Raw genomic sequence first — 23,558 nt, forward strand, 5'->3', positions numbered from 1 at the left:
TGCATTGGTTTTGAGTTTGTTCTTCAAAAATATATTACTCATTACAAAAAAATCATTATTTATTACTCTCCAGGAGCAGTTACATTCCTCATTATATTGATTTTTTTCATTACACCTTCAAAATTGGCTGTTACATCCTCTCTTACTGTCAAAAATGTCTGTTGCCACGCCTTTTTGTCTCTGTGTAAAAGATCAGGCTAACTGAATGGCTTTTATGTCCAGTGCTTGTGTAATCTCTGTGTCTAATAAAAGCAGTGTAGTGAGAATATCTCTACTGGGAGAAAGTAAGTTTTATTGCTTTTGTTTTGTCAAAGCTAGCTCAGTATGTTCCCAAATCAACTGAGAGGATGATTACTAATCATGAGGAAGACAACTGGGGGGGGGTGACACAAGAGATGCTATTGAATTCAACTCCAATTTAATATTCAGAGGAGCATGGAGTTAATAAAGCGCTAAATGAAATTATTAATAATTAAACTAAAATAGTAATGTTACATTACTTGTTGGTGGGAGAGGTGTTAATATTACTGTAATATTTTACTGAGTAACAAGTCACTGCTTAACAGTGCCAGAGAGATATTGTCTAATTTGTACCATTGGAGCTTTTTATAAGGGTTGTGTCAGTGAGAGAAGACCTGGATCAGGATGTAGTGTGATTGTGGAAAAGCAACAGAATCACGAGTCTCTGCACCGCTGAATTGATTTGTTGTGGTGAGGGAAAATCCTACTGAAGGATGCAGTGTAAGCGCACACTAATTTTGTACCTAGACTGCAGCCCATTTTGTGAGAAGAAGCGTCTGAGAACCTTTCAAAACTCTGCCAGAAAAGAAATCCCATATAGCGTGTCAGTGATTAACTAGCTTCAGTGAAACACTTGATTGCAATAGCCAATAAATAGTTTTTTTTTTTTCTTTTCTTAAATTTTTAACCATGTCATCATGGTTTTAAACTCAGCACATAATTATTTATTTTCCACAGTGATGCCCACACCTTTCCCTGATTGTTATAAGGTCTGATGGCTGCGAGACACATACCACCTCTGCTCCAGGAGTGTTGGTTGCTAGGGAGGGAGAAAAAAGAAAAAAAAATATCAGTGATTTGTAAATGGAAATTGAAATTTGTTTTCTTGCTGTGTGCCTTTAATAAATAACTCATGAATAATCACAATAGGCTCTGAAAGGTCAGAATAATTGGCGATGCATTATTCATTTTCTTTGTCTCTCTCTTCCTGGAGCTGCCTGTGTGTTTCTCTCTCCTGCTCTCCCTCCCTTCACCTGTCTTCTTTTTCTCTTCTCCTTTTGACCTCTCTTATTTTCTCTCTGCCTTCCCCACTCTTCTCTATCCCCTTCCCCCTTTATCCCTGGCATGTTTGCATTTTCTCCTCCCTTTCCTCCCGCTCACTTATTTTCTTTTTGCCTATCCACCCATTCTTTCTCTATTGTATTTCCCTGCTCCCTTCCCTTCTCCCTTTTTCTCCGTCTTAACGTCCCTCTTTTTCCACCTCCAGACCTCCCGGGCATCCCGCTGGGCCGACCCGGACCACTTCGCCCAGCGTCAGACCTGCATGAACAAGTTTGCCAGCTGGTTTGGCAGCATGCCCCTGGTCCACTCCCAGATGAGGCTGGACCCGGTCCTCTTCAAGGACCAGGTGTCCATACTGCGCAAGAAGTACAGGGATATTGAGAGGCTATAACCCCCCTGAGCCCCCTCGCTCTCTGGACATAATCAGACATGGAGCGATGGGGCGGATGCGCAGAGACACGCAAAGCCTCTCCATGATTGCATTTGGATTCCGAAGTGAACGGGACGGGGTGCAGGGAAAAATGGAGAGAGAGACACTAGAACAGATTGCTATGTCCTCCAGTCTTCCTCTGTTTCTCCTTTCCTCCCGTTCACTTACGTGCATTGGTGAGGTCAGCCGTCGGGGTCCAGTGTGACCTTGATAAACTGGGCTGTATTTGGCTGCTGCAGACGCACAGCCCCCACTGTGTTGCACCGTGACTGCCGCACACCAACAGAGACCTGAGGACTGCAAACTGAGGGACTCTGGCATCGCTGAAGTGGTCAAAGTCACGGAGCGGGACAAAGCAGCTCACCGCTTCAACATCCTAATGCCGGCAAGCCACTCCCAGCTCGCCCCGACTGAATCAAACTGTTCCTGTTTGTACTCTATGCACAGATTCAAGAGAGATTTTGCTGCCAGAATATTATTGATAATTATGACGACGAGGAGGATAACACTATTTTGGAGTTAGTTTTAGCTATTTTTTTATACAATGAATGAACGGCCAGCACTACTCTCTCTGTACTGTCTTAATTAAAAATCAGTGGCAGGGCGGGTGAAGAGAGGAACGACAACCCCCCTCCCACCCCCCCCCCCCCCCCCCAGCCCCCCCCCCCCCCCCCCCAGCCACAGAACTGAGTTTCGATCACAGATCTTATATTCACAGTGCCTCAAGATTATCCAATGGCGTTCAGAGCTGGGAGTCCTGAAACAGACTTGGTGTGAATCAGCACCTTGATCTTGCTGCTTCCCTTGTTTTTTTTTTGTTTTTTTTTTCCCTCTCCATGATTTGTGATTTTCTTTATAAAGGGTGAAATCCTCATTTTGTTTAATTTTTCAGATCAGGAAAAGCAGAACAATGAATTTCATGACAAGTGAACAAACAGAATTGTCTGTCAGTATCTGCTATTTTGAAGAAATCTTTTTTTTCCCTACTAGAAAACACACCCCGGTCCAGAATCCACAAGAATAAAGCAGCACTCATAAACACTGCTCTGACAAATCCCCCCCCCTTGAAAAACACTACAGTTCCACTCATTACATTTCCACTCAGTTTATCCTCAGTTTATACTCAGTTCTCATTTTAGCAACAAACCTGCATCATGCCTGCATTTTTTATTCTTCATGTTTGGAAAGGATGTATTATGTGACAAGTGTGAACCAGTACTTGAATGTAAGCTAGCCTGAAGAAGGGTAGAGGAGAGGGTCTTATCGAGTTGCCTTGATTAAAGGGAGACTAAAAGCTTGCCAGTTGAGCCAAACAACGCTGTGTTTTGAAACACAAGTCTTCTTGGAACCTGAGGAAGGGATGCTCAGGATGTTTTTGGGTGTGGTTAGCAAGGGATATTTGGTTTTCATCTCCAGGCCATGGGCTCCGTTCTAATTTCAGCCAGTGACAGCAATTTTGGCAGTAACCCGCACTGACAAGTTCAAGACACAGGCTAGTAATTTTTCCATCCAAGGGCAGAAGAAAATGCAACGGGAGACAGTGTCAGAGTACTGTATCTTGCCAAGTTGGTATGAATAAATACAACCAGATTGGTAAGAATTCTCACTAGGAATCTGTGTGATACAGTAGAGCCTGGGTTATCTGAACCCCAGCTATCTGAAAGGATGGGTGACCTGACCAGGCACGCGCAAGGAAATATGCAGCATTGTGAACATTGCACGTGACTTTGCACACTTTTTGGCATTTTGTGACTGACTCATGCCATAGGAAGCTTTTCAGCTGCAATATAGAATGTACAAATTTGAATCTCTGATATGTTTACGAGTAAAAACAGCTGTTCATCTCTGCGGGATTCAGATTAGCAAGGATCTGCTGTACATATAGAGACGTGAGGGTTGCTCTCAAACAGCAAAATGTACAAAGTTTTAACAAGAAGTATGTTCAGTCAGTGTGACATGTGTCAGATTGTTTTAACACGTTTTTCTTGATCAGCACTTTCAGGACATTTGTCTCCCAAATGTGAGCCTCATGTGTCACATGCAGCAAAACTGTACAGTCACTGCCGTGGTGAGTCAGGAGAACACGACACTGAATTTTTTTTTTTTTTTTCTTCAGTTGAATCCGTAGCCTAAGTGACTGAAAAGGCAGGCTTCCTTAACGCTCAAGCTCCATTTTCCCTCGGTCTTGATACGCCATATCAGGTTCTCTGCAAATGTCAGTGTGATTTAATTGAACTGGAATGTGCACGTACGTTTTGAGATCATCTTGCATCATTGCGTTTTTGTTCATCTAACTGCCAATATGTCCTGCTAATCCCCCAGAAAGCCAGCCACATACATTTCTATAGAAATCTCACACCTGCTCTGACATTTCCCCTGCTAGCTTTAAAGGCTTGGTTTTCCTGGAGGACAACACAAATGATCATTTCTGTTAGCTTCACTGCCCTGTATGTTTTCCCCCGGGTTGTGCCAAGAGATCATTTACAGTTGCGCTATAGTATTATCTTTTCATCCCCGTTACAAGGAATGCTATGCACTCCCATATTTATTTGGTTCATTAGGATACAAATAATATATCCTGTCTGTATGTGGGAGAGAGAGTGCGTGTGTGAGAGAGAGGAATGGAGACGAGTGTGTTTGGGAGAGAGAGAGAGAGAGAGAGGCTAACAAAAGAACAGGAAAGGGAGCTGCATGTTTTTTTGGGTTTTTTTTTTTTTTCCACATCTGAGAATGTGCCATCAGCTTAACAGCAAATAAACACTCCTGGTATTGCTAACACAGGGCTATCAAGACAACTGAGTATAGTCACAATACAGAATCACATTTCAGAAATGATCTGGTGCAATATGTAAAGAGATGACAATTTCTCTATCTTTCTCTCCTCTCTCTCCCCCCCATGTCGTTTCAGGAGGCAGGGGGGCGATAGAAATTAATGTGCCTTCAGAAGAAAGACACTTCTGAGTTTTTGCTTTTTTTTTCCTTTATCCCATCTGCCTTGTGCAAGAACCAGGTCCCTGTATTGATTATTTTAGTAGGCTACTTTTGTTTTCTTTATCGGTGTCCAGTAACACATAATGATTCCCTAGATGTCATTGTTTAACACTGGAATGCTACTAAGACTTATCACCACACATCTGTTACTGACATTCCTGCCTTTTCTGTTGTAGGAACATTTTGAAGGTCTTGTTAGGCTTACACACACACACACACACACACACACACACACACACACACACACTCACTCACTGTCTTGTATTACTGTACTTGCAACGACCCAGCAGTCCTCACTTCCAAGTATAGTAGTGTAAGGACACACACACACACACACACACACACACACACACACACACACACACACACACACACACACACACACACACACAAGTATTTATCAGATGGGATTCTGCCTCGACTTAATCTCTGCCTGCTTCCTTCACTCTCTTCTGTAACTGCAAACCTAATTTTATAGAGAAAAAGATGGAAAGATAGAGGAAAAAATCACCATTTTGTAAAACAATTTTATAAAAAATGAAATAAAACATTTGATATAATTTGGCTGTCTTTGGGTGTTTTTTAACAGAATCTTCCTCAACCACTTTTTTCTTTTTCAGAATGTCTTTAACGGTGCTTTACAGTGTTTCCTGTGTGATTTTATGCAACTGTGGTGCTTTGAGCAATAATTAAAATTTTGCTGCATTTACTGCATTACTTTTACATTTGGACTACACTTATTTTAGTCCTACATAATAGACTAAATTACAATTTTCACATTTTCTCTTGCAGTGGTGGCAATTTCCTCACACTGCTACTAAATGAATACAGAGGCAGCCGCTTTATATTTCAAACCAGTTTTGAATTATGCTCATCACAGTTATAAATATAGGAAAAAATAGTAATAGCTGACCTTAGAGACTTGAGTTATTTGAGCTCTTGAGATCTATGCAGTGAAAGACACTCAGCTGGAGACACATTTCACCAAAGGAGTCCGTTTTTTTTTTTTTTCCCACTTTGTCATCCCTCTTCCTCTCTGACGTGCTGCCAACCCACTTTCAGGCCTCCTTAACGTTCTTTGTTTGAGAAGGTCCGTGCGAGGCGCCTATTGTGCCGGTGCCAAACTAAATAATACCTTTAGCTTCCTCCCTGCACATGTGTCAACCGTATCCTATGCCAAGTAACTGCTGTGTTTACATAAATCTGTGTCAGGGTGATCGGTTTAGACATGCTGCATAAATAACAGCATCCATCCAGGATCATCCCATGGTGGCCGAGAGCTGCCAGCTCGGCCGGGGCAGGGAAGGCTACCCTCGGAAACTCAAGAAATAAAAGGGCTTCTGGTTCATTGTTTCAAAAACTGTTAAGCAGGATGTTTTCATGTCACAGATATACTTTGCATTATGTGTGCATGTGTATATATTACATTTGAAGTGATGAAGAAGAGGAAAGGGATTTGATGTGATCAGTGTTTGCAGACTGATGGGAAGGGATCCACCAGTGTCTGCACAGGACGAATCCTGCAGGAAGGTCAACAGCTAAAGCCATGTGACCAGCTATGTTAAGACGTATGTATTCCTCTACCCCAACTCCATCTCTGCATGGGGCACAGGGCATGCATTTGGATGAGTCTGCAGGGCGAGTTTTGACACAGCACATGCAGGTGGTTTGAGATAGTTCACTGAAGCTGGTTCATTGCACTTGCAGGCTAGTCCTATGCCAAAAGCCTGCTAGTATGATTTATGCTGATAAAATAAGTTTGATGTTTCATAATCCTATTGGTATAAGATTTCTATCAGCGTGCTGGTTCGGGCTTTGCTGTGCTGTTCCCTACTGTTGGATTAAGCGCCGTGGCTCAGGGCCAAATTTGACAAATGTCCTTTCTATCAGCTTTACATCAGACATCATCGCAGCATGCCAGCTGAGCCATGATTAAAGATACTGTCAGCTATATGAAAAGGGGATTTTTCAGATGCTGTTTTCACACCGATTTCTAGAGAAGATCTGTATCTTGTTATATCCTGCCACCACAGCACGCTGGTGTGGGACACTCTGTTGTCATGGCAGCGTCTGTCTGTATGGAGACAAAATCTTGTGAACACAGCCACTCAAGAGCAATACATGCCAGACGCTTTATCCCTGCACCCCAAGCTCCTCCTATAGAACAGACAGTCTGAGGGGATTGTGACACACCTTGCTGCATAAAACTGAGGGGGAGTAAAAGAATTTCTTGAAACTATTATGCCCTCATACTGCTTTAGGATATGACGCCCACACAAATATTTGTAAAGTAATACGTGAATTATCTTAATTAACAACAGGACAATGAGCAGCTCAAGCGCCTCTTGTCTTTTTCTTGGTGGTTTCTTTCTATTTTGTTTGATTGTGTTCTCTGATTGAAACCTCTCCCTACTCTTAGAGTGTAAAAGAAGAGTATAAAAGTCACAGCAACTACTTGAGTGTTCAGAATGCACCTTAAGTGACAGTGCCGCTGAGTTTTTAAACAGCAGCTCAAGGAAAGTGGCTTTTTTTTTTTTTATGGGAGAGCAGGAGAGGTTCCCCACAGCGGCATAATTGAATACATTAAGATTAAACAAATTACAGTGCTATTAGCCGGAGACAATTCATTTCACGGGATTAAAGGAGGCCAATTCATCTTCTTCAGTATTTGCATAGATAAAATCTATAGCTAGTTAGACCTCCATCTCCCATATGTGTGTGTGTGTGTGTGTGTGTGTGTGTGTGAGTGTGTGTGAATACAAGCATCTTTTAGTAAGCCCTAAACACTTTACATGATTTATTTCACACATCTGCTGTTCAATTAAAAATGCATCTCTCTTTTGACACATATAGAAAATCAGATGCTTAGTGTTTGCGACTCACATCAACAAAACAGCCCATCGAAAAACTAAATCCATGCAGGAGGAGTATGACACACAGTACTGGATCGGTCAAGTCCGGGGAGGATTCTCAGAGGCTGTCTAGTTCAATCTATCACATGATAGCAGCAGACAGTGATAAGCAATCTGGATCAAATTATCTTTTTAACAGATGGGAGCCTGAATCTGTGTCACCCTCCAAACAGGCCGTGCAGCATTGTGTTAAAATGTGTCATGCACCCAACTCTGTGTGTGCTACAGAAGGCAGGAGATAACTATCAGAAAGGCTCTGGTTTAATTAATCCCATAATTCATAAGTGAAACAAGTTGGAAATCTTCATTATGGCCAAATTAAAAGCCTTTTTAATACACTGTTGTCTGTCTTGTGTCTTATGAGAAACTTGCAGGAAGGCTACTCATTTCATGCTCAGTATATGAGATGCGAGTGTTAACTGAGTTGTCCAGCAGTGAAACAAGGCCATGCTGCTGATAAATCATAAACATGCCAGACTGGCCTCAGTTCTACAGCAACAGATGCTGCAGTATGACTGTGAGACAAATCCGGTTTACTGCATACTGATTTGCAGTTTGATTCCAGATGATTCAGTCTCTGTCCAGCATGGTTCCCCCCATCTCTGTTTCTAATTTACTGCTGGGAGGCTGGCTTTGTATGCATGTACACTTTCCTGCACATTCTCTTGTTTCCAGAATATATTGTATGGATTTAATTTGCTCTGGAGTTTCAGCATATTTTGTTCTCATATAACCGATGTAATTATTCTCACTGCTATCTGTTGGGCCAAAACAGCCTAAAGCGAGCCTCTGTGCTCTGGGAGCGCAAGGGTTACCTGAAACTTCAGGCTATTTTGTTGATGTACAGGATGTGAGTCACAAAGTATAAACAGGCCTAGATCATAAATGGTGTTGTGTAGCGCCTGTTGCTTTTAAAGACTGGGGGCTGGATGGGAGAGTTTCAGCAAAGTAGGCAGACAAAGTTTGTATACACATATGCCTTTTAGTGTCTGTTTTCCCATGGTGCCTGGAGATACCACGAGGGCAATGGATTTTTTGATATCAGTAGCCCCAGTGGAAAATGAACTTCTAACCAGTGTTAGTGCCACAATCCACCCATAGAGTTACTGAACCACAAAGGAATACAAGCATGCAAAGACAAAAAGACAAATAAAGATTACAATTTAGACTGCCAACTTTGGTATATTCACAGTTATGTTTATTAATGTGCGCTGTCACTGAGAAATAAACTGAATTTTAAAAATACCATGTTAAAAATACTGTTAAACTCCAGCTTGTATCATTATTGTTATTCTTATTATTCTTACTCTTATTTCATTTTGTGTTGTGACGTTTACCACCAGCTGGATTATAATGATTGCATATTTATCGTGGTATTACTGCAGCTTTGGTGGGTCCACCTGCTCTTAGGGAACGCTGACAAATCACATCGTGCTTACATAATGAGATTTATTGATTTATTAATCAATAACTGTGCCACACTGCCCCCTATCGCCACGCCCTAGTCACGACGGGCCGCGTCAGACTCCTCCTCCGCCATTTTTGACTGTAAACATCCTGCTGATTTTAAAAGGACACCACTGAGCGGGAGGAAGACGACTGGCGCCATCTTGGCTGTTTTAATGAGTACAACAGGGGAGAATTCACTGGGAGAAATCACATAATCATTGATATTTCACTTTAACGGGGGTACCAAAGGTAAGTTAATTTGCAGCGAAATTATGTGCTTGTTATCATGAAGCTTTTACAAGATGAAAGAGGTATGCATGGGTGCCGTTTAATTATCGCGGCCTTCAAACTGCTAGGAGCCGTTAGCCGCTGGCTAGCTAGCGAGCGTCTAACGTTACCGGAGCGCTTTGCGGGGAAAAGTGCGAACAGCTTCTAATGGCGCGCTGTTTCTACCTGAGCTGTTACTTTTTACCTGGACGTGGTGTGTTTTTGCTTAGAGATTTGGAGAAACCTTAGCCGTAACTTAAGCGCTAGCTAGCTAACTTATTCATCCTCTGTTGTTTCATTAGAAGTTGGCTCTTCTGATCTGATGGCGCCGACTATTTCCTGGGGTCGACCCACTACATGGCGCTTTTTAACCCACCGCACAATAACATAAGTGAATAAACTCATGCATGTTTCGTAGTTTTTGTTTATTTACGCAAATGAACCACTTGCATGTTACATTAAAGCTGTGGAAAATGTTCGTGCGGTACCCATCGCAGCATGCTGTTTCATTTGTTTTCCTTCCTGGCTGCGAAATAGGCGGAACTTGAAAGAAGAGTGTTTGTTTTGATGACATTTCACCAGTAATACATCCAGTAAGGCTGATTTAACCGAGTGTGATATATGATAACAAGCTCAGAGGGTCAGAGTTAACTTGGTGGACCTAAAGCTAACATTACCGAAATATCACGACTTTCAATGATTTGTTTGCAACGAGGTGCCGTAGGTTTGCCAGGTTAATTCGGGAGCCAGTCAGGTCGAGTGCCAAAAAAAAGTAAACTTATAATCAAATCTAAAGCAAATGATCGAACATCCAGCACATAAGCACTAATTAGGACATATCTTGCTGCTGTTGCTGTCTAGACGGATTAAACACAGATCAGTGTTGAGTATGATTTGTAAACCTGTTGCATGTGGCTTGTGCTGTCTTGCCTTTTGGTTTCCCCAGCCAAGAACAGTCACATTTTTTTGTTATTCATTTTTCGCTCTTTTTTTCGTTTGCTATACTTGCGAAAGTCAGAACTTAAAACATTATGGGAAAGGACGCTGATCGCTGTATTCATAGCACTTTGAGCAGGACATTCAGTCAAGACTTGCAAATACGTGCATAGAATATCCACACTCGATGATAGCTGGCTTTATTCCCCCTTTGAAGACCATGTATTTAGGGGTTTATAGGTTGATCTTGCTGAAGCATGAGTAGAGCACATTACAGTAGTTTTAACCGGATGTGATGAATACATGAATGACAGTTGCTAGATTCTTGAGAGATAGAAATGCCCAGATCTTACAGATTCTGCATTACTGGGAAAAGCAAGAGTGAACAATTATTTTAACATGCTTATTGAATTTAAGATTGTTGTCAAAAGTGACACAAAGATCTCTGTAGCAAGAAGTGATACTGGTGGAGAATGCACCAAGTTAGGGTGAGATGAGATTATGTATGTTTGTATTCAGTTTAAAGGAATTATGCGACAGCCAGATTTTAGTGTAATTGAGCCATATCTGGAGAGTGGTTAATTGGCTGTTACTTGTGGGGTCCAAAAAAATAAGTTCTGATAGTAGGAATGGCAATTTTTGCAGTCTGATCTGCAGTACAATTTTGCAAGGGATTATACCAAACAAACATGTTTATTTACATGTGGAAAATGTATACAAATTACAGGGCATTTCTGTAGCACCATATTACCTAGTTTACAACAATGTTATGTCACACATTTACCTCTTTTTCCAGCTCTTGAAATTGGATGTTGCACTTGGCCATAATGTAGTTTTGATAATATTTTGATTAAGCATTCAGCCCTAATTGATGTCTGATTCAGTTTAGAAATCTTCCCTCTTTTCACCACCAGTCAGTGTGTACTAGAGGGACACTACTAGGTGGCCAGTGAGACTTTTGTGCTCATGCACTTGTGAATTTCCATGTCCGCAGACTAATTAATTATATCTTCCCTTGCAGGTAAACTTCCCCCAGTGTGAGTGTGTAAAACAGAGAAACCGGGGCAATGTTCTACGCCCACTTTGTCCTGAGCAAACGTGGGCCGCTGGCCAAGATCTGGCTGGCGGCCCATTGGGACAAGAAGCTGACCAAGGCCCATGTGTTCGAATGCAACTTGGAGAGCAGTGTGGAGAGCATCATCTCACCCAAGGTAACAACACAAAGTACAACCTAGTGTAGGGTGAGGGTTATGCTATATGTGTACAACACTGGAGGTTTGAGTCTTGCTCATACCCTGTGTTGTTTGATGTTTCTGTCCGGCCTTTGTTACTTGTCTATTTGAAAGTGAGAGTGCAAATTAACCTTTTTATTAAAGATGAAAACTTGGACGACTAATGGAAACAAATTAGAGCAATGTTCTTACAGCTTGTCCTGAAATATGAAGTGTCCTCTTGTATTTCCGCCTGACATTTTAAAGAATATTGGTAAAACTCCTTTATGTTTGCGCTGTCCTTTTTAAAACTGTGGTGTATGGGTCCTTTTCACAGGGTGATTAAATTGACTTTATTGCCTTCAGCACCAAAGACAATTTTAAAATGTTACAGTGTCAACAAGGATGAAGCAGACGGGAAGAATGTAATAAAAGAAACGCTTTTGGCAATAATTGTTGCCAAAATTACACCATTTCCTTCGTCATAAAATGTTATTGTGTTTTGGAAAAAAAAAAAAGTCATCATTTCGTCTGTCATTTTATTGTGATTAAATTATTACCTGTAAACATGACTCTTCTTTCACACCCTTAGGTGAAGATGGCATTACGAACATCAGGCCATCTGTTGCTTGGAGTGGTGAGAATCTACCACAGGAAGGCCAAGTATCTGCTTGCTGACTGTAATGAAGCCTTCATCAAGATCAAAATGGCTTTTAGACCAGGTAATGAGAAACTACCTCAAAAATTATTCAACAAAATAAACATGCATGGATGTGCTCCATTCATATGATTAGAGTTTGAGTAATAATGGTGACTATAAACTGTAAGCAGAGAATGCCAATTTGCAAGTCCTCAGTATGTATCAGTTATTGAATATTAATCAGCGAGTAGTTCTATGTAATTTTTCTCTTCAAAGAAATGAATGAGTAAATATGTTGGTACTTTTTCTTAATTGAGACAGTCTAAGAATCTCAGTGGGGAGTGCAGTAGGGAAGACACAGCAGTCTCTGTTAAAATCAGGGTTACATGTGATTGTCGAGATGGGAGTCTGAACCATTATGTCTTGTGCAGTGTGCTGAACTCTTGTATGTTCTCTTGATACTACTAGGTATGGGAATCCTCAGAGTGGTGTGTCATGGGGGGAAATTATGGTATAACAGTACTAAATGTGTGTGTGTGTGTGTGTGTGTGTGTGTGTTTCAGGTGTGGTGGATCTCCCTGAGGAGAACAGAGAGGCAGCATACAATGCCATCACCCTCCCTGAGGAGTTCCATGACTTCGACCAGCCACTACCTGATCTGGAGTAAGTTCACTAGATTTAGCCTTTTCATGCTTTGTCTTTACTTATTAGTTGTACTAAACATTCTGTACTAAACATCAGTTGTATGTTCAGCAGTCTCTATGGAGAGACGTGTGCAACTGCATTCAGGCCTTTGTATAATTTTAAATTTACAGTGCTTATGTTGATATACTGAACTCATGGTACAAAAGCTATACTTGTCTTGATACCCATGAGTTAAAGCTTACTATACAATACAGTATTTTTTTTTTCCCCCAAACTAAAACAAAATATTTAAACTTTGTTTGGCATGTTGTAACTCATTTGCGAGACACTCTACTTAGCAGTTTCCAAAGCTTACATAGCTGCAAACCTAAAGTGCCCACTGAAGCTTACTTAAGGTTTTAGAATTACAGTGATGGCGAAAGGATTAAGAATATTAATCGTTAAAGCTGTACTCAAGATTGGAATGTGCACCATGTGGAGTTGATATGTGATTTGGATGTATCAAGTACGTTTTAGGACTCTTGTGAAACGTGTGGTTCATATTCCTGTCTTAGCGAATATATCTATCAACGTACCCAAATTTGGTACCAGTTGTTTTTACATATTAGTTGGTAGCACTGGCATGACTGAGTCATTGTCAAGAGAGCGTCCAGCCCACTTGTCATAGTGATTGTTGTTGTGTACTCCCTGCAGTGACATTGATGTGGCCCAGCAGTTCACCCTGAACCAGAGCAGGGTGGAGGAGATCACCATGAGGGAAGATGTCGGCAACCTCAGCCTCATGCAAGACAACGACTTTGGTAGGACACACTGACAGTACTGTCAGTTGCTTATGCAGACCTTCATGCTTCTAAGTGTGGGTGAATGTCTGCATAATTTCTTACTATATTGTCAAATTTGTTCAAAAACTACATTTCTCATGTGTATGACTGTACACTGCTGCATAAAAATGATGATGATGACAGACTGATGCATTTATGCTTATTCGGGATTCATTCAAATACATAAAAGTCATGTATTACCCGTAGCATCTCTGTATTTTATGACCCCAATCTGTTGCCCCCTCCAGCCGACTTCGGCATGGACGACCGTGAGATGATGCGTGATGCCAGCGCATTTGAGGAGGACATCATGACCGGGGCCACAGCCTCAAACCTTCTGCTAGAGGCTGAGCCCGGCCCAGCTCACCTCCCAGACAAGTCTAATCACATGGAGTACGATGACTTTGGGGACACCGCCATGGGCAACAGTGATGGGGGAATGCTAGGTTGGTGATTTTTTTTGAGAGTTGTGCATTTCCACTCCTGGTGTGTCTTCCTACTCAGTCTCACCTGTTCATATGTGTCTCCTGTGGCATAAGTTGCTTGAGATGAGGGTGATTCTAATTGTCCTGATCACTGCATACCTGACAACCTGTGTGCATTTTGCATACCAACCACCCATTGGTATGCATTGCCTATTCAGGCAATGCATGTTTAGAAGTTATGTGAGGTCACTTCATGGACACTTTAGAGTATCTTAAAAAAATCACCCTGCGCTAGTGGGTATAAATTAAAATTTCAACCAATAAAACCTTCACAAATCTTTAAACATCCTCTCTTAGCAACATGTGACTATTGTGACCATCTAGACTATTGTTACAAGTGAATATTCATATTAGCTTGCACTCTCATATGTATTATTTATTTTATTTAGAATTAATGTTTAAACATATTTAAATAGCTGTTACACTACAGGGTAATGTCCGTGGTATAGCGCTAAATGCTGCAATCTGTTTGGTACACTAGCTAACATTATCCAGGTTAGCTATCTCTCTCACAGGGCAACAGTGACTTGATGGAGCGGCTGGGGAGTAATTAGCCATGATGGCAGCAAATCTACACATTCTCATGGATCGTGCTAGATACACTTGGACATGAATTCTTAACATCAGAGTAAGCCATGATGGCAGTTTTCCTGTACCTTTTAATTTTTGCCAGCATCTATTGTTGGTCTGGGTCAGGTATTGTGGCTTTCTTTATAGACGCTGGCAGGTAATGCAGCGTGTTGATTAACCCAGCTTCTTTATCAGCAGGGCCTCTGGTCTCCTGGTCTGTGTGGTAGGCCCAGCTCAGTGTGTCAGCCTGTAGTAAATGCCTCCCAAGGCAGAATCAAAGTTTAACTTCACATCCTTGTAGTCTCATTGGCATGTTTTGCAGGACTATGGATTGGACACATTATTGTCAAGGCACTTAGTATCTGATTGAACATCCACAGGTCATCATATATAAAGCTCTCCATTCCATAGGGCATGGCTAATAATTGGCCCTGACGGTACAGTAGGCTGTCTCAGACAAACGACAAAAATTGCATGTAGCTCCGAGCTTCTGCTCTGCTGTACTCACTGCTTCCCCTGTGACGGGATAAATTACTTTGGGCTGACCTGTGGGTCCGTGCATTATAACCTCAACAACTGCCGGGTTTCAGCAAAAAAGTAAATCAAATGGTATGTGCCCTTAAAAATGTCTAAAATGTGTTACAAATGTACAAATTTGCCTGCTAGCAAAGTAAACATTGTAGCCGGTTGTGGATCCAAGACCCATGAGACAGGAGCAAGAGATCATCAGTTTAATTTTGTTATGGGTGTGGGAGAAAATGGGTACATCCTGTGCTGGCTTTCAGATCTGAGTTTGGTGTATTTCATCATTTGATGGTAGGCCTAGACCTAACATAACGCACCTAATGTCTGCTGATTGTTTAACTAGATGAACGATTTCTGTGTTACGCCATCAACAGTTTGGTCAAGGAGGCAGGTGGGAGGGTGTGTGCATGTAAAACCATGGGAGCGACTTTTTCACAAGGACAAGCATATGTTGTGCTCTGCCCACCTGCATCGCTCACTGCACGCTGCTTCTCTTCTCACCTCTCATTGAAAATGAATTATGGCCAGGCGGTTTTCTTTGCCCCTGTAAAAAGCCCTTTAGTAGCTCAATCAGTTGCCAACTAGTGGTCCAGTGCAAGCCCTGCCTGCATGTCTAGCTCACAGAATTCTGGGAGACAAAAAATATATGGACGACTGGATATCTTTGTAGAGCTGTGTAATTAGCCTACTTATTATGTCCTACAGCATTTTGACTATGGGCTAAAGATTGCATTATTACATAATTATAATTCATAAAAACGTCAGACTATGGAATTTGGATCGGTAAGTTGATTTTGAATTGAATTCCTTGGCAGCCCATAGCCCACTGCACTCATCATCATCTGCAATCATCTGTGACTTCACTTAACTCACCAGTGAATTGAGAATTTTAATATAATAATTGATATAAAGATAGTGGCATTGTTGATATTAAAAAGCTTTCTAGTTGTAACTGTAAGAAGACTAAACCTCGAGTCCCCCAGGTGCTGCTATTTGATTTTGCACATTAGAAAACGTCTACTTTTAGGAGTAACAGCAAGAAAAATGCTTACACTGTTGAATCCTGTAATAATAGGTTGTTAACTATTAATAGAGCAATTGGGGGTTAAACTTTCTTTCCTACTTGTTTTCCCAGTGGATAAGCTACTGAGCAATGAGGATGGAGGTGGTATCTTTGATGACCCTCCAGCCATCACAGAGAGCGTCTTGATGCCTCCAGATCACGGAGATGACGAGGACGACTTTGACAACCTCCACTCACGTATGTTTAGCACAGCTCTTGCTTGCAGTTAGTTAGGATCTGATGGGGTCTCAGGTCTTTCAGATGCACTTGTCCTGTTCATTTCTAATGATTATTCAATACTCTTTATATGCTTCTCTTATTTATTGGAAACAACATTCCTTGTCCTCTATATTTTCACTCTGTTACATCTCTGGTTTTACGTGGAGACTAGTCTTTGTTGCTTGGTGATATAATTGAATACACATACCAAAGATCTGCCAATTTTGCCATTTGACTAGAAGTGTATATCAGGTCATTCCATGTCTTTAAGCAGAAATTCAACACATTTTTTTCCCTTGGTGTCTGTGTGTCTAGCCGGTCCAGACAGCCCAGACTCTGGCCCAGCAGAGCCCCTACCAGCCATGGCTGACCAAACAGAACAGACCACTCTGGTTCACAACGAGGAGGAAGCCTTCGCCCTGGAGCCCATTGACATCACTGGTAAGACCCTCCCTCATGGTCCAGACAAAACACCTAACTTCAGCTGTCAGTTTCTGTAACAGTGTTTTCCGGTCTTGATAATTTTGCTGTTGACTCCTGAATACTGCTCTTTGTTTGAAAACTGCTAATTAAAAAAAAAAAAAAAAATGTAACTGCTTATGCCAATTTATTGTGTTATTGATGTTTTTACTGACATAGGTAATAAAACCTTTCTTTTGTTAACCTCAATAGGAAAGAAGATGGTTTTTACTTTTGTGTTTTGTCTTTTTTAATTCATAATCAATAATTACAGTGAGCCGACTAGTGATTGAGGGTTTATTTTTGTCTTGTATTTAGTGAAAGAGACCAAGGCGAAGCGTAAGAGGAAGCTGATTGTGGACAGTGTCAAGGAGCTGGACAGTAAGACCATCAGGGCCCAGCTGTCTGACTACTCGGACATCGTCACTACCCTCGATCTGGCCCCTCCCACAAAGAAGCTGATGATGTGGAAGGAGACTGGAGGAGTGGAGAAGCTCTTCTCTCTGCCTGCTCAGCCCCTCTGGAACGCTAGACTGCTCAAGGTGAGAAATTATTTTTTGTGCCTTATTTGGTAGTGACCATAGAGAGAGACAGGAAAGGCAGGGGAGAGAGAGGGCAGGGTCTGGGTTGGATTCAAACCTGGGCCGCTGCAGTAAGGACTTAGCCTTGATATGTGGTGCACGCTCTAACAGGTTAGCTACCAAGGCGCTGAGAAGTGCATGTATCTATGTATCTGTGCATGTGTGGACAGAGCTGTACAAGCAACCATGCACGACTGTTCAGTATCATGCTAAAGCCTCTCACTTGTCTGCCAAACATCACTTTCAGACTACAGTACCACTGCAGGGAAAGGTAACAAAATCAAACCAGAAATCTGATTCTCCAAGTAGGTCATCGGCTGTTTAAGGCAAGGAGAAAGAGGACTTAACAATATCATATATTTCATTGAAATTCTGTCGTGGTGGTGAGGTTTAAAATAAAGTGGGACATTGACGGAATAGGAGATGGGGAGTTTTATAACATTAGTTTGTTCTGTCTCTTTCCCCCATCCTTTAACACCCACATGTAACTCACCAGAATACTGAATGACACCCTTATTGATTCATAATTCAGCAGACCTCCTTTCCTTTGTCTTGCCCCAGTCTTCTCCAAAGGTTTTACAGTTTTATTGTATTGCTGACTTGGCAGAAATTTGTTTGAAGGTTGTTTTTTTTTTGTCCTCAAGTTTTAACTTTTTAATGTCTGTGTTGTCAGATGTTCACACGCTGCCTGACACCTCTGGTGCCAGATGAGTTGAGGAAGAGGAGGAAGGGTGGTGAAGCTGACAGTCTGGATGAATTCCTCAAAGAGCTTGAAAACCCAGAGGTGCCCAGAGAGGAGGTCATGAGTCAGCACAGAGATGTTATCGGTAAGGTGTTGTGACAGAGATAATGGAAGGTCATATCCCTGAGCAGAGATGTCATCAGTTGTGTGTGTGTGGCCAAGGGAGGGGGAGACATCTCAACTGAGACATAATAAGTGAAGTAGGGAGCAAATGTAAATCAGTGAAAAGAAAAACTAGAGACACCCTGCAGGCCATCCCATCTATTAGTAAGATGTGAGAAGGAGAGAGACCAAGTAAAATACATCTGTATGTGCAGGCAGAAGCAGTGTTCTAAAATTGTGCCATCCAAATCAGCTCAGAGATTAAATTAGCCCCTCACCAGACTGTGTTTAATAATGCATAGCTACAGGCACCTTCATGCATCTGTGTTGTCAGCTTATTAAACATCCTGTACATGTAAAGTTGTGTTTTCCTCCTACCTGTTTTCAATCCAAACCATCATGGAAGAGTCCAGTATTCAGTCTTGAGCAAGGGGATGGTGTTCTTAGTGGTGTTGCTTAGTCTAGTCTGTTTTGTTTTGTTTTGTTTCTTTTTCCTGTTGGTTTTAATACCAGAGGTAAAACCAAAATGCACCTTGTCTTTAAATCTGCTTTTTTTTTTTTTTCCTTACCTCCCCCTCTCAGACCATACTATCATGGAGGAACCCAGCATGCTGGGAGCCTCTGCCATGGAGGGCAGCAGGACGACCCTGGATGAGACGGTCATGCCCCCTCCCTCCACCCCCCGCGGTGTCAAGCGCAAGGCTGCCGAGAAAGAGCCTGTGCCTGTGAGTGCAGCCATTGTTCCTTGTCATGAAAGTTTAAAGATTTTTTTGTTCTTATGTCTTGTCTCTTTGGCAAAGCACTTTGGAATAGAGTGTTCTCATTCATGGCATGTGGAGATGGTAAAGTAGGATGCCAAACTGTGGTCCCATCTGCAATTGAAAGGCCTCTAACAATGTATTTTCATCAGGGAAATTACTTTTATTTTACACTTTAATGTACTGAATTTCAGTATTTAATGTCACTGCTTTGGAGGAAAAACTATAGTTCTTGGTATTATATCACCAAAACAAAATACGCCGACAAATATAGATTTACAACAGATGGAATTTAATTAATGTTTGAGCTCTTTGTACTGCTTTGCAACAGTGCTAATATGTAACCCAGACAAATCCAGTCTCTTCTGATTTCCAATTCCAGAGTGGCTTGCCATTACAGATCACTGTGAACATTTTTTTCCTCCCTCCTAATCATCTGCAGACACATTGTTTTTCTTTGTTTCCTCTGAGAGACATTTTTCGAGATCAGTGGCAAAAATTTCCAGTACAATACAAACTTTCTAAAAAAATGTACAGGAAATGGTTAATAAAGGGGGAAAAACAGTAAAACAACAATGGATGGACTGTGTGTCCTGACACGACCGTGAACTGGGTCTGTTCTCTTGTGTGTGCTAGATGTCACCTCTGGAGCAGCAGCAGCAGCAGCAGGTGGCAAACCGCTCGGTCTTGTCTGAGAGGTTAGACATGCATCAGGTGGATCTTCCCCCAGAGGAGAGCAGTATTAACCTCACCCAGCTCGTCCCTGAGCTCGACCTACTGGGCGACAAGGGCAAGGAGAAGAAGGACGAGAGCGATGAAGAGGAGGTTAGGATGATGTATTATTTTTCTGATACAGGAAAATTCCCCACACAGTGAGAAAATTATTTTCTTCAGGATTTTAGTTTCTTTTTTGTATCCAGGACTTGACCTTTAAGAACATTGCAATTTATCAGTCATGATTGTTTAAAGCAAAACTTTGAGTGCTATAAGAGAAAAAAATCATTAAATACAAGTTAAAAATAGAAATATATTAACTAAAATACAAAAAAGAAATAGTGTAAATGCTGAGTAAGCTATCCAGCAATGCACAGGAAAGGTTTTATTTGAATGTGCACATGTTGCTGCCTTTGTGTCTGAGTGCTGATGCCTGTATTATTTGCCCTGTGTGCCAGGAGGAGGAGGGTCAGACTGGAGACCAGGACCAGGAGGAGAAGAGATGGAACAAGAGAACCCAGCAGATGTTGCATGGTCTCCAGGTACAGAAGAACACACACACAAATATCTTATCTTAAATTATTTTGAAAGGATAGATTTACAGGGTTTGGAAGGGATTCCTCAAAATGTTAAGTTGGAGAACAATTTCATTTGAGTTACTAATACCCAAAATGTACAAACATGATACTGTACATTGTTTTTGCTTACATTTACCATACAAAATTAATTTCCCATGGTTTTGTAAAATCAAAGTACTCATTGATTCATTTTGGAGTAGACATACATACAGGAAACATGTTTTGCATTGATCATACCTTTAAAAATGAAAAAGAAAGATTTTTTTTTTTCAATCATTTTTTTTCTTCATTCAAATTTTGTTGAAAATAGGGTGAGAATACTGAATTGTGAATTGAGTGAATGGTTAATCCCAGGTGTGTTTGTGTCCTCGCAGCGTGTCATGGCTAAGACTGGAACAGACTCCGTCAGCCTGCTGGATCTTTGCCGGAACAACAACAGAAAGCAGGCAGCTGCCAAGTTTTACAGTTTTCTGGTCCTCAAGAAGCAGCAAGCCATCGAGGTGAACCAGTCGGAGCCCTACAGCGACATCATCGCCACCGCTGGACCGAGGTTCCATCTCATCTAGACGCTGGAACAACACACAAACACTTGGCTTGCAACAGAAATACATTTTTTTAATTACTGAACTTTTTTGTCTTATTTTGTGTTTTCTTGTTGACCCGATTTTTTTTTTTTTTTTTTTTTTTTTTTTTTTTGGTCGTTTTAGGGAGGGGTGGGGACGGGGGTCTGAAGTTTTTAAAAGGATTTTACTGTACTACAGGTGGAATCATGCAGTATTCATTTGGTTTATTCAGAGTGAGGAAGAATGTTTATCAAGTATATTTATAAAGCAACTTTTTTCTTGTCACCCATTTTTGTAAGCTTTGCATCAATTCATACGTTTCTTGTTAGTTTCCTCTGTTCTTGTAAATCAAATTTCCAGTCTGCTCATTCCACAAATTTGCCTATCTTTTTGTACCAACCTCTTCCACCTAAAAAGTCGCAAATTTTAGACCCAAGAGCCTTTTTATTTTCAGAAGAAGTCTGACAGTCACTGTACATGCTATGAAAGGTACTGTTGTGTCACTTAAACAGAAGTGTAACCTCTCTCCCCTCTTCCTTGTTGCACTTGTCCTTAGGCTTTCATGATAATCTACCACAAGGAAAAACAAGGTTCATCTGTCCACAGATTGGTCATTTTTAACTGGCATTAAATAACATGTTTCAGATGTATAATTCAAGCAGTTTCTCAATCAAGTGTCATGTAATATTTTTTGATCCTCTACATTTTTTCTTATTCACCTTTTTGCATTATGTAACTAGGTAATGTACTTGTTACAGTTAAGTTCAGTATCCCACATTTTTAGTCTTTGGGTAACTCCTAGTTGTGATACATCTGTAAAGATTTGAAATAAAAGTGTTTTATGTACTTGGTAACTGGCTGTGATTCATACGTTAATATGATCTTGATCAGTCTGTTCACGATGTGGTTTGTTCCAAAACCTTGACTGCTAATGCTCTGCATGATCAGAATAACAGCAGCAGGGTGAAATATGATGACCAGGACCAGCTAAACATATGTATAGCCTAATATAGGTCGGTACATGAACAATTTGCTGGTTTGATTTTAATGTTACTGCTGAAAAGTGTGCTGAAATTTTGTGCGGGTTTGGCTTCAGTTTTTTTTTTTTAAGGTTAAAACTGAAGCTTGTAAATGTAAACGAGTTCAGTGTATAGTCAAACTTAATTACTCTTGAGATGTTGGAGGCACAAGGAGGAAAAAGCTATGATCTGACTGATGTGTGATTGAGTTAGTGAGTGAAAACATCCTGGTGTTTACCAAAGTGGTCCTCAGTTCAGTTCCAGTATGAGGCTATTTTACATACCACAAATAAGACCGGTGATGGAAGACGAGCTTTTGATCATCGTTTTCAAAGTCTCCACTCTGCATAGGCTGTTGCATAATTATGTTACACAAAATAAGACGAATAAACTCAGTCAGGGCTCCATGAGACGATGTTTATCAATTAGGGTAATGTGGTCTATGAAATTTAGCTGTGACTGAAGCTTTATTATAATTACGCACTACGTTATCTTTTAATTGGTAATTTAAATCACGTCATGTGGTATATTTGTGTGTTGAATTTCGAAATACCTACTGTTTGTTGTTGTCGTCGTGTTCCAAGCTAAAACAAACATACAAACAAACAAAGGAATGAATAAATAAACAACTACATCCTGTTACTGGGAAATCAACAATCGCCTCTGAGTGGGGAACACTTTCGCTCCTGTCCCTTGTTTCCGCACGGAGAGGAAAGCCCAAGCACCGTTTGCCGGAAACGTCCGTCACATACTTCTTTCGCGTGTGCGGCTCACGAATGGCTTCACGTAAAGAGTCCGGCTCAACGCTGTCTGCCGGGATGTCTTCTTCAGGCGGTACCCTGGACTCTCCCGTCAAGCAGATCCAGATCGAGGGACTTGTAAGTGTCGCCGTGGACATTAACGGCTCTTTGATTTCCGTTGTGGTGGTCAGAGTTAGCAGTCCCGCCGGCCAGATGTGCATGCTAGGATGCTAGCGAGCTAAAGTGTGAGCATCATCATGGCGGACTCAGCCCGGCGACAGTCTCCATCAACTGAAACGGTTTGCTCATGTTTGAAGGCTGTCGGCGGTGTGTACAGTATTTCTACACTGCTGTCGACAACCCCCAAGAGTACAGGCTGTTTGAAACACTTCAGCTAACTGACCGGCTAGCTTGTTAGCACACAGCTAGCTACCCGGGGCGTTTAAATGTGAAATAAGCAGCACTGAGGCGGTGTGGGCGAACGGAACAATAACACAACTCAGATAATAATGTTGTTTTGTCTATTTCATTTACTGTTACAGGTTAATATAAGGTCTCCCCTCGCTCTTTGTCACTTTTAATTAGTTTGTCACACAGTGTTACAACTGCCTGCTAACACCATGGCTCAACAATATGGTAAAAAAAAAAAAAAAATTGTTTAGACGCACCGAGTGTTTTTTTTTTTCTTTTTTTTTTTTTAAAGCCGATTCCGATATCCAATTTTTTTCCAAGTCTGACTTGCTTATTTCGAATTTTTAGCTGATTCTGATTTTCATTTTAAGAACTATAATTCAGAGAACACAAATATTTTTAAACTTGTCCTTTATGAGAAATTC

The 23,558-nt window shown here is 41.2% G+C and overlaps 3 protein-coding genes across 3 annotated transcripts in view; all 3 read left to right on the forward strand.

Moving 5' to 3' along the window:
* The window catches only part of LOC115373772 (exostosin-1a-like), a 55,985-nt gene extending 50,762 nt beyond the window's left edge, over positions 1-5,223 (forward strand). The window contains exon 11 of the mRNA XM_030072328.1: positions 1,508-5,223. Coding sequence (XP_029928188.1) covers positions 1,508-1,693 — 186 coding nt within the window. The 3' untranslated portion in view covers positions 1,694-5,223. The remainder of the gene's footprint in view (positions 1-1,507) is intronic.
* A 3,977-nt stretch (positions 5,224-9,200) lies between these two features.
* LOC115373903 (double-strand-break repair protein rad21 homolog A-like) lies at positions 9,201-21,817 on the forward strand. The gene is made up of 14 exons (XM_030072536.1): positions 9,201-9,333; positions 11,309-11,498; positions 12,091-12,220; positions 12,702-12,801; positions 13,477-13,583; positions 13,853-14,050; positions 16,320-16,445; positions 16,782-16,907; positions 17,244-17,467; positions 18,180-18,333; positions 18,933-19,075; positions 19,745-19,933; positions 20,281-20,364; positions 20,775-21,817. Exons 2-14 carry the CDS (start codon positions 11,355-11,357, stop codon positions 20,964-20,966), a joined length of 1,917 nt encoding a protein of 638 aa, XP_029928396.1. The 5' UTR covers positions 9,201-9,333; positions 11,309-11,354; the 3' UTR covers positions 20,967-21,817.
* Positions 21,818-22,658: 841 nt separating this feature from the next.
* LOC115374068 (eukaryotic translation initiation factor 3 subunit H) overlaps positions 22,659-23,558 on the forward strand; it is a 58,919-nt gene continuing 58,019 nt past the window's right edge. Inside the window, exon 1 of the mRNA XM_030072796.1 lies at positions 22,659-22,860. Coding sequence (XP_029928656.1) covers positions 22,759-22,860 — 102 coding nt within the window. The 5' untranslated portion in view covers positions 22,659-22,758. The remainder of the gene's footprint in view (positions 22,861-23,558) is intronic.

The sequence above is a fragment of the Myripristis murdjan genome, chromosome 16 (assembly GCF_902150065.1).
Source record: "Myripristis murdjan chromosome 16, fMyrMur1.1, whole genome shotgun sequence".
Lineage (NCBI taxonomy): Eukaryota > Metazoa > Chordata > Actinopteri > Holocentriformes > Holocentridae > Myripristis > Myripristis murdjan.

Coding starts and splice junctions, on each gene's coding strand:
- LOC115373903 (XM_030072536.1), top strand. CDS start 11,355: ATGTTCTACGCCCACTTTGTCCTGAGCAAACGTGGGCCGCTGGCCAAG. Junction 12,221..12,701: donor CAAAATGGCTTTTAGACCAG/GTAATGAGAAAC, acceptor TGTGTGTTTCAG/GTGTGGTGGATCTCCCTGAG. Junction 19,076..19,744: donor CCGAGAAAGAGCCTGTGCCT/GTGAGTGCAGCC, acceptor TGTGTGTGCTAG/ATGTCACCTCTGGAGCAGCA.